The 12,037-nt window shown below is 31.3% G+C and overlaps 1 protein-coding gene across 2 annotated transcripts in view; it reads right to left on the bottom strand.

Annotated features, from left to right (window-relative positions):
* Positions 1 to 1,699: 1,699 nt before the first annotated feature.
* Positions 1,700 to 12,037, bottom strand: part of LOC126887612 (cytochrome P450 6k1-like) — a 145,214-nt gene continuing 134,876 nt past the window's right edge. For both annotated transcript variants that reach the window (XM_050655205.1, XM_050655206.1), the window contains exon 7: positions 1,700 to 1,942. In XM_050655205.1, the coding sequence (XP_050511162.1) occupies positions 1,773 to 1,942 (170 nt within the window). In that variant the 3' untranslated portion in view covers positions 1,700 to 1,772. The remainder of the gene's footprint in view (positions 1,943 to 12,037) is intronic.

A 12,037-nucleotide genomic window follows, 5' to 3' on the forward strand; every position in this document is an offset into this window, starting at 1 on the left:
CTAGTAGACTCCGCGACGTAAATATTTCGAAAGGAAAGGAAGGTATTTACCTATAACGAATTACAGGTCGCTTCGTATTTTTGGCGAGAAACGCAGACGCGTTAATAAACGTGCGGAGTCTGTGAGACGCATGGTCACCAGTTAAGGGTTAATAATTACTAAATAGTTAGTAATTTTGACAAAAACAAAAAAATTACAAACTCAAAAAATCACCAGCCAGTTGTGTCTGAGTTTAGCGAACCGAATACATATAGAGTTTTGGTCAAGTCAATACTTTTTGAGTTAAATACTAGTAAATATGCTCATTTTTAACAAGAAAAAATATATTTTTGGACGGTTTTTCGCAAATAACTCAAAAGGTAAGTATTTTATCGAAAATATTCTTAACAAAAATATAGCTTATAAAAAGTAAGAAATGGTGTATTTATGAAGTCTGTAGACCCAGTAGAAGCAGAGTTGTAGCTAATGAAATGTAGGTTCTTATTCGTCCAATTCTAAATCGAATATTTCAATAACCAAATTATAAATAACCAAAAAACGGAGCACTTTTCGGGAAAAACTCCTTACAACTTTTTTAAAGTGTATAAAAACAGGTTTATTTTTGTTAAAAAAAACTCTTAACTGTAAATATGAGTTACGCTCAAATATCGTTGGCCCATTTTATTTTTTGGTAAAAGAAATCGCAAAAATCAGCCCCTACTTAGCATCCCAAATAAAATTAATCGTTACCGCTTCACAAGTCATTTTACTTATGTATTGTTTATAAAACAACCGTCCAAAACATGTTTTTTTGTTAAAAGTGAACACATTCACTCCCAAATAACTCAAAAATATTGACTTAGCGAAATAACTCTGTAGAGCAAAAACTGCTTAGAATTAGTCATTATATCCAATTCTGGACTTATTTTGAATGTATATTTTTTCACTCCCGACAAGGGGGCATTTCCTAATTTTTGAAAAATGGAGGGGATGTAAGATTGTAAATTTTTTCTTCTGTAATAATATACAATTTCAACTACCTATTCCCAAATTTTCATCCTTCCTTTATTGTTTTGAGGTCAGATTGTTCTTTGATCGGGCTAACATATTCGAAGACTGAGGTACAATTAAAAGGTTCTTTATCTGAGGAACATTTTCAAGGGATATTGGTTATATATTATATTTCAAATTTTTTGTCATTCAGTTAAATAAATATCTACGATGTTCCAGGGAATGCTCCTCATACGACGAAGTTAGTCTATTGTATTTTTTATTATACGTGATCTTCGAGCTTTTGTCAAAGTTTTTCTAACACTTCTCTCTCTTTACAATGGCGTTTTTTGGCTTATTTCAGATGCCCCTAACAATGCTCTATGAGGTGCTCCTGCTATACTTGGTCAAGATTTAATAAATTTAGTGCTCGATATCTGTCTTCTTTTACCCTAAAATTTAGTAATAGGCAGACATACCATTTCATTAACTTACATAGAGTAATAACGCGCTATAAGCAGTAGTCATTTTCGTCGGCACTCCTCGATATACGTCGGGATATACGACAAAATATGAGGATGCCAGGAAAAATTGAATGCAGTGACTATAGAGAACAATAATTGATATCCTTAGCCGCATGGTTACGGCCAAAATCATTAGTTAAATAATATTTAACAAAAAACAAATTAAAAATTTCATAAGAAAATAGCCTTGAAATAATAACTTACAGTTACGTTTGTTTTGTTTTTATTGTAGTATCTGTCAGTATATGAAATAAAATAATAATCTCATTTTAATTATTTCTAGTCGCTTATATCTCTAAAATTTAAAAATAACGGATCGGCTGAATTCAGTAGAAAACATTTTGGTTCAATCTTAATAACAGCTGGAGTTTTATCGGTTACTGTGACTTCACTATTTAGTAGAACAGTAATTATCGCAGTTTTAGTACTGATCAAACCGAATCTCTCACCTGAAACAAAATTAGTGTAATTATTAAAAAAATTAATACAGCTAATTTATATTTTTTATAATTAAAAATATTTATGGAATAAAATAATAGGGGAGCCCAAGTGGGGATTTTAGCAGTTACTCCAGAGCGTTAGAAAATCACATGGGGAGAAACCTTGTACCCTATAAATGTACCCCTACTATATATGGACTCTTAATACAGGGGAGTTCGTAAGGTGGGCCTGAAAAAAATCTATCCTTAGAAAAACTCAAAATCGTCAGATTAAGATAAGGTAAGTTAAGTACATGAAGAACAGTGTATATTTTAAAAATATGACGATTTGGCGGGGCGTAACGAAATGGGTGAGTTACAAATTTTTACAAAAAAGCGAATATTTCGCGAAATTAACGTCAGATAAAAAACTGAAAAATACGGGTTCAATATTTTTTTAAAATCTATCGATTGATACCATACACGACCCCCCACTGAGAGGGGTAGGTAGTTATTTTAAAATTCTAAATAGGAACCTCGCGATATTTCACGAAATTAACATCAGATAAAAAAATCGAAAAATACGTGTTTGATATTTAGTAAAAATCTGTCAGGGATAGAAAATTAATTTATTTGTTATAACAAAAATTTTTAATTTGTTTGAATAAAGATTGTTTAAATAATTATACAGCTTTCAAATGAGAATATTTGCGTTTTTAACGTAAAAAGTTACAATTGTAGTAAGCTTATCTAAAAATGTCTACAACTGAAAAAAATATGTGGTTTTCTTTTCTTATAAATAAATTAATCTATTATACCAAAACAAAAGAAAGTGTGACATTTAATAATCCGTTAGTTAGAAACCGAGTTACTTGGGAACAAAAAAAGAATGAAGACAATTGCTCCATGAGACGCCGAAAAAATGCATTTTTTTTAACGTATACCGATTTTGAACTTTGAGATTACATTTTCTCCAACCTAATTTTTGATTGGAATTTTGCTACTTTTGGCCATTTTCCCTCGTAATATCGATAGTTTTTATTAAAATAGTATATTATGAGTATTTTAAAGACATGAAAATTGGTGTGGAGAAAGAGGACAAAAATAAAAATTTGATGGTTCGAAAATTATGATCCTATTGTTTATATCTTTGCCGTAAATGCCGATCAACTTTGACCGGTTGTATGTAAGATACCACTCATCACAATTAAACGCTTTTCCTTTTAAAAGAAGCGTCCTTCGCATTTTTTTTTCTAATATCGTTTTTATGATTTAATTTAATTTAATATTTACCAAGATATTCTATTTGTTTATAAGCCAAAAAATTGTTTTTAATTTTCAAATATTCCCGAGACCGTTTAAGAGGATCGGTACGTTTTTTCGGCTGCAATGCTATTCAAATGGGGATTAATTTTTTTCGAATCCTGAGAAAACTAATAAGTATTTTTAAAAAATTTAAACGCAGAATGAAATATTGCGTTATTAGCGAGGGCAGAAAGTCCCTGAGAACTTCTATAATGTTTATTTTAATAAGTTACAGGGGTGAGAAACTAAGAGAAAATTTAGTGTTATTTTTAATTACAAATATCTCATTCAAAATAAACTTTTTATTTATTCCAAGGGACTTTCGGCCCTCGTTAATAATTTAGTCTTTCATTCTGCGTTTGGATTTTTCAAAAATATTTATTGGTTTTTTCAGGATTTGAAAAAAATTAACACAATGTTCGTGGTAATTTTCCAAATCTATCTTTGTCTTACAACGCACTCAGTCGAATAAAATATTGTCAGTCAGACACCGACAATCAATGACAATTTTAAATAATTTTTTGACATGAATAGGGAATATTTTGAATTGTTGCTTAAATAATATTGATGTATAGTGTATTTGATAAATAATTGATTTAAAAGGTGAACTTTATAAAAAGTTATTTATTTTGTATTATTTATGCAGAAGCAGAGAATACATCAAGATATATTCTGTCATCCAAGTATTTTGTTGTTAAAGATGTTCAAAATTGTAAGCGTTCCATTTATTAAAAAAGTTTCCGTTAAAAGTTAAAAGTTATTCCGTTTATTAAAAAATCACTTTAACACTTTTCCTCTTTTCTCGATTGAGTATTAGTTTTTGTTGTAGGTACATGTACATATAAATTATTACAATCACTGAATACATAGCTAGGAAAAAATTATCACATTTATTAACTGAATTAATAATTTGTAATTATACAAAAAATAACCGCTATCCAAGAACATTCAAAAGCCATCTCTTTAAGCTAGTTATGATATTGTCAAGTAGAATGACATTCTAGTAATATGTGCATATCCATACCAGTGTGAATTTTACTACACGTAATTTGCCATGTAAAGGCAGAAAAGGTAGGGATAGCCGTAAAATATTTGCGAATTATGTACCCATGGCCTTAAATAGTCCAATTTCAATTTTGTAAAGTACATTAGATAGGCAATCTCTTTATACAAAAATCATAGTTATTCTTATATGTATCATAATTATTGTAATTATTATAGCGACCGTAAATTTTTAATTTACAATTCAATTGTTGCTATCTTAACTATTTAGAATGGGAAATAAGCCACAATATTATTAAAAAATGATTTTTATTAACGTTTCGACGCCCAAATCGGGTGCCGTTGTCAAAATACAAAATACTATGTATTTTGTAATAATAATAATAATAATAGTATTTTGTATTTTGACAACGGCACCCGATTTGGGCGTCGAAACGTTAATAAAAATCATTTTTTAATAATATTGTGGCTTATTTCCCATTCTAAATAGTTAAGATTGTAAAAATGCCACAAGAAAATAGCTTCAGAACAACATCAATTGTTGCTAAACTGTTCATTCAATTTCCATCGGCTTCTGGAATTATAATCTATACGAAAAGAGCTTTTATATTACCGAGTTATTTAGTTATTTACAAACAATTACTTATCTAAAATTTTAGTTGAAAATTAAAGATTTTGTTGGAAAAACCTGCATTTTCCGGGGAAAATTTTGGTCGAAGTAAATCGGGAAAAACACGTCTCTAGGCAGAATTTAATTAAGGTGAATTTTTATTTGGGTGTTTTTGGTGTAAAGTTAAAATCTTTGGAGCTATAGAGCAAAAATAATTGAAAAAACACGATTTTCGGGCGCCATTTTGTTTATAAAAAAGTAGCACACTATCTGCGGAATTTGCATACCTATATTATTAATATATACAATATTAAGATTCGATCCCAGCTACAAAATTTCTGGTAAATAACTTTTCCTTGTATTTTGCTAATTATCCCAGAGTATAAATATGCTATACAATGTTACATATGGCTAAAAGTGCCTATTCGCTGCTTCGCTTTATCAGTTTATTCCCGGTAGCAATCTCATAAACCGGTTGAACTGCAGCCGACTGAATTAATGTTTATCTAGTTTTTATGATTCAGTATTCCGGAACCGTGTACTAGCTTTTCCAGATCAGGTACATGGATACTAACTATACAGAGAGGTTCTAAATTATGGAATAAATTCTTTTTCTCTAAAATGGACGACTATAGGGAAAAATCCCGAAAAAAGTCGATTTTTGTTTTTAAATTACAACTTTTTGGCATGAAGTCACTAGTATGAATTATATACTAGTGACGTCATCCATCTGAGCGTGATGACGTACTCCATGATTTTTTTAAATGGGAATAGGGGTCGTGTAGCAACTCATTTGAAAGGTCGTTTAATTCTATTCAGTAATATAAACAATAATAATATTATTTATACAGTGTGGCCAGAAACATAATTTTTGAATTAAATTAATTGACGAAAAAAGAAGAATGTATGCAATTTATTTAACTCAAAATACGCTCTATCGCTATAAGAAAATAGAAAAAAATGTTTATTAGGCAAATAAACATTGCTTTTCCCTTAAATTAAATGTTCAAACTGCCGTGGTAGGTGGGAGGCTGTTTGTGATTTAATTTAAGCCGAAAAGAAATGTTTATTTGTCAAATAAACATTTTTTTTGTAATTGCTGACAGCACTATAACGTATTTTGAGTTAAATAAATTGCATACATTCTCCTTTTTGCGTCAATTAATTCAATTCAAAAATTAATTTTTGGTCACCCTGTATAAATAATAATATTACTGTTTATATTACTAAATAAAGAATTTAAAACCCTTACAAATGAGGTGCCACACAACCCCTATTCCCATTTAAAAAAATCATCGATTACGTCATCACGCTCAGATGGATGACGTGACTAGTATGAAATATATGCCAAAAAGTTGTAATTTAAAAACAAAATCGACCTGTTTCGGGATTTTTCTCTATAGTCGTCCATTTTAGAGAAAATGAATTTATTCCATAATTTAGAACCTCTCTATATAATATGCCGGTTCCAAGCTAATGTCTCGCAAGTATGGAAGATATGGTTACTGTTTCTCTGCAGATACTCTGTATTTTCTTTTTCTTCTGCTTGCACTGCCTATCGCTTTAAGATGTTAATGACCATCATTACAATATCTACTTTACACACTGCTGCTCTAAAAAGTTTATAGCTGTAGTGTTGAACCACGTCGTACATACAGATTTTTCAGCCAGGAAGTTATTCGTTTTCCTGGTCCTTGTTTTCCTTCTACTTTTTTCTGTAAATTATTTACAAACACTCATATCTTTTGCTGCTGTTTGGTTCTTTTATTGTAGGTTATAGTTCGTTTTCTTTTTGAATTCTTAATAAAATATCCTGATTAGTATATTGGTCGGTTTTTTCTCTAAGACCGCAGATTTTTAGTATACTTGCAATCTGCCCTGTATCAAAGTATTATGTAACTGGTCCTCTTGTGACATGTTCATCATCCGTTTCATTACTGTATATTTGCCGGTGACCCGGAACTTAAACCAGTATGACACTTTTCTATTTTTCCAGCTTATAATGTTTCCTTCTTAGATTAGTCTAGGGTATCTAAGAGCCCCCATAGTCGCCCATGCTAATTTCTCTTTGATATCTTACAAGAATTTGTTTGGACTGCAGAGGTAGATTCTGCTGTTTGAATAGAAAATGTTTACATTTCCTCCACTACTGAATATTCCTACGCCCTACTTATCTGCAATTTTAGACCCGTTTCTGTATTAGGTATAACTCTTTATTAGTTATAACTGGTTGTCGTTTCCGGTACCATACCGTCAGAAGTCGTCATCATCCATTCGGTCTCCGTAATTACATTTATGATGTTTCTACATATCGCCAGTTGCGATTTTACAAAACATACCCGCTCTCAGCACAAGCTCCGTCTACTACACATACGTTATTCAGAACTGTAAGAATCCCTAACCGATATCAACACATTTTACTAAATTTACCCAGAGAGGAAATCTCGGAGGGAATAATAATGTAGTTTTATGATTTGATAAAAATGTTCTATTATTTAACTTGCATTAAAACGTGCACTAAAACGTATAAAGATAAAAAATAATTTTTGGTGGGGTAAATCCTGAGAAAACTAATTAGTATTTTTGAAAAATCTAAACGCAGAATAGAAGACTACATTATTACCGAGGGCCGAAAGTCCCTGAAAACTTCTATAATGTTTATGTTAATAAGTTACAGGGATAAAAAAAAAGAGAAAATTTATTGTAATCTTTAATTTCAAATATCTTCAAAAGAACATCGAAATAGCTATTTGTATAACAAGGGAGGAAAGTGTAACTTTTCCTCCCGAGAATGAAGTTTACTGCCCGACGCGTAGCGGAGGGCAGTAATCATTCAAGGGAGGAAAAGGCACTTTACTCCCATGTTATACATATGGTTTTTCCACCTTCCTCAAATAACAAGTAATTTTGTCATTTTTACTTAATTTATTTATGTAACTAACCAACAAAATTTATTAGAACTAAAACAACAAGTAGGTACAATATAACTGTCAGCTGTCAAATATAAGTCAAATTATTAATGTAAACATTGTTAAATCAAAATAACAATTTACTGTTTTTTACCATTCTGCAAAATATAGGATGTTTTATAAATAAACGTTAAAATGTATAGATACTCCGTAATAGAAAATAGATATTATACAGGGCGTCAGTAAGTTATATTTCATGAATGAAATATTATGACGTCACTTTTACTTTTCCTCCCTAGGGAGGAAAAATATTTTCCTCCCTAGGGAGGAAAAGTACAACTTTGCTCCCTACAATCAGGTCCGGAAAAGTATACTTTCGGTAGAGGTAGGTGGAAAAACATTTTTCCACCTACCTCTACTGAAAGTATACTTTTCCGGACCTGATTGTAGGGAGCAAAGTTGTACTTTTCCTTCCTAGGGAGGAAAAGTAAAAATGACGTCATGGTATTTCATTCGTGAAATATAACTTATTGGCGCCCTGTACAATATGTTTATTTAAAAACACTCTCTATTTTGCAGAATGGTAAAAACAGTAAATTGTTATTCTGATTTAACAATGTTTACATTAATAATTTGACTTATATTTGACAGTTGACAGTTATATTGTACCTACTTGTTAGTTTTAGTTCTAATAAATTTTGTTGGCTAATTACATAAATAAATTAAGTAAAAATGAAAAAAGGACTTTTTTTTGAGGAAAGTGGAAAAACCATATGTATAACATGGGAGTAAAGTGACTTTTCCTTCCTAAACTTCATTCTCGGGAGGAAAAGTAGCACTTTCCTCCCTTGTTATACAAATAGCTATTTCATACGTATTTAGGTGAAACGATGACCACCAACAAACTGACGAGCACACTCAGGATTACTGCATAAAAGGTTTAAATGGCACCAAATGTGCTGGAATCGGGTATATTTAGTAAGATGTGTTGGTAACGGGTAGGATTTTTACAGTTCTGGATAATTATCCAGGTTGTGACTCCATTTTTTGGAGGGAACGAGGAAATAGACTATGTAGAGAATAAGATAAAATTTCTTAATCCTTTTCAGAAAAACATGAAAACATTAAGATCTTATCTGACAAAATTAGGTTGTCTGAAGGATTATTTCACATTACGAAATATTCGAAATATTGGATATCTCTAGTGGATAATATAGTTTAAAAGGTTTGTTTTGGAAATAGCAGTGACGAGAATAAAAGTAGATAGGTACCTAATTTTTTGCTACAATTTTAATATAACACGGCAAAGTTCATTCTAATGAACAAATATCATAAAGTACTACTACAAGGTGAAAAGAATCAGCTAGGGGATTAGCTAGCTAAGCCTTGAATCGATACAGGAGCAGGTTGGATTTCTGTATGTAGTGAAACACCAATCCCCAAATTCACAACTTTATTTAGCTCTAGGCCCGGGAATTTAGATACAATTTAGCATGTGGAGTGTTTACTCTATCAAAAGTTTAGTCATAATAATACACCGATCAAAACTAAAAAACAGCCACTTATAAAGATGTTCGTAGTTTTGAACTTATTCTTTTTATGATAGTACATATTACTTTTATTTAATTACAGTTACGGCTTTTCGCTATGAATATAGCAAAGTTGTTACTAAACTGTAGATTTTCCACCGCTTCTTTGAGCTGTTTTTTTTTTATTTTTTTTTTATATATGGCAGGCTGCTAACCTAACCCTTTAACCCTCCTCCTTTATCCGGGCTTGGGACCGGCAACATCACTCACCAAGCTACTCGATCCACCTAGTGAGTAGTGCAGGTGGAGTTAAGGAAAAGGTTATAAAGGAAAGCTATCACAACCTATCAAGTATGAAACTGGCATTAGACAAGGAGATTCGCTGAGCCCATTAATATTTAACCTGATAATGGATGAAATGATAAAGAAAGTTAAAAAAAGAAGGGGAGAAATATAGAATAGAATAGAATAGAAATATGCTTTATTGTCACTGAAATTTTTTACAATTTTATGGACAAAGCTTACATACAGTCAAAAGAAAACATAATATCGATAACAAATAACAACAAGTACAATTTACTAAAATAAGATAAATCGTCAATATATATGTACAGTATAATATAAAATAGAAAAGCCAAGACAAAAGCAATTTATTGCAAAATTTATATAAATTTCAAATTAAACATACATACTTACAACAAATATAATAAAATACATAAGGAACTGACAAGTTTATGCTACTGCGTATGAAACCAAATTTTCTTAGTTATTCATTAAGAAATTCTTCTATTGAATAGTATGGTCTTTTAGATAGGTAGGCTTTTGTCATTTTTCCCTTTTGGGAAAGATGTTACAGATTTAAGTTGTAACGGGAGATTGTAGTACAGTTTCTTTGCGGAATATAATATAGATTTCTTTACTAACTCAGTGGATGGAATCGGTAAATAAATGTAAAAGATTGAATTTATGGTGGAGTAAAGATGATTGGGCCCTGCTAGAAAGACTGAAGGTGTTTACGAATTAAACAAACCGTTTCTAGAATATATAAAGATGGAAGTGTTAAAATTCCGTGATCTCTGAAGTAACTTCTACAATGTGTAGATCTTCTGAGGCCAAACAGATATCTTATTGCTTTTTTTGCAATTTAAAAATAACATCAAATTGAGCAGCTGTACTAGAACCCCAAAAAGGAAGACCATATCGAAGATGAAACTCGAACAACGAAAAATATGTTATTTTAGAAGATGCTAAATTGAGTTCCATTGAGACAGATCTTATTGCATAGCAAGCTGAGGCGAGTTTCTTACTTAACGAATCGAAATGAAGGGACCATTTGAGGTTGCTGTCTAAAAAAATACCAAGAAATTTTACAGAATCAACGGTACTGATCTGGCTGTTATTAAGAGGCAAAGGTTGAAGAGCTCCTTTATAGGATAATGCTACTGTTTTATTTACGTTAAAAGAGAGTAAATTAGAATCAGACCAGGTCTTTATCGTCAGTAGATCCGAAGTTATGGTTTCATGAAGAGATGCAATAGTTGAGTTGCTCCAAGTGATACTGGTATCATCAGCAAAAAGAAAAATTTTTTCATCAATTTTTAAATTAGTTAAGTCATTTATAAAGATAAGGAACAGAAAAGGACCCAATACTAAACTTTGTGGTACTCCACATACAATGTTTTTGAGACTAGAGTCAGTATCATTTATTCTAACTAGTTGTTTCCTATTATTCAAGTAGGATTGGAACCAATTTAAAGAAATACCTCGAATGCCATAGAAATTTAGTTTTGTAATCAAGATGTCGTGATTTGCACAATGAAAAGTTTTGGCATAGTCGCAGAAAACAGTGGCAGTATAAAGATTATTGTTTAGTGCTTGGTAAACCTCATGTAGTACAGAAAACATGGCATCAGTGGTACAATTATTTGTTAAAAAGCCGAACTGATTTTGTGATAAAATGTTGTTATCAACGATAAAGGACATAAGTCGAGTTTTGATGAGTCTCTCGATAATTTTGGAGAGTACCGGTAGTAAGGCAATAGGTCTATAGTTGCAGGCATCAGATTTTTCACCACCCTTATGAAGAGGAATAATAATGGCTGTCTTTAGGCACTCTGGAAATTTACCTTTTTCGAAGGAATCATTAATTAGGAGACGAGGATTTCCAACATATTTTCTGTGAGATTAGAGAAAATTTTTATAGATAGTCCATCAGTACTACAAGATGATTTGCTTTTGATACTATTGATTATTTGGATCAGTTCAGAATTATCGACTCATCTTAAAAATAATGAATTCGAGACCTTTCTTGAGATAGGGAGATAGGAAATGGGATCTTGTTGCGGCAAAATAGTTGATGTTATGTTTTTACTCACATTAACGAAGTAGTCGTTTAGACGTTCAGGATTTGGAAGGGAAAATGATTAAGCTGTGTGAGTTTTATTTCGAAGATCGTTTATTATAGACCAAGTTTCTTTTGCAACACTTTTAGAGCTTCCCAGACGATTTTAATAATAGGCTTTTTTTAGCTGATCTGACAAGTTTTAGATATATTGTCCTGTACTTCGTGATATGTTCAGTGACAGAAACATTGGTAGTAAATTTCTTGATGTGTAGTAGTGAACGCATATTCTTGGCTGATATGCGAATACCTTTCGTAACCCTAGGTTTCCGATGTTTTGGCTTAATAGGGATTAAAGGAAATGCCTTATTGAAGATGCGGAGAAGCTTATCTAGAAAAACACTGAAATTATAGTCCACGGCTATAGAA

The sequence above is a fragment of the Diabrotica virgifera genome, chromosome 7 (assembly GCF_917563875.1).
Source record: "Diabrotica virgifera virgifera chromosome 7, PGI_DIABVI_V3a".
Lineage (NCBI taxonomy): Eukaryota > Metazoa > Arthropoda > Insecta > Coleoptera > Chrysomelidae > Diabrotica > Diabrotica virgifera.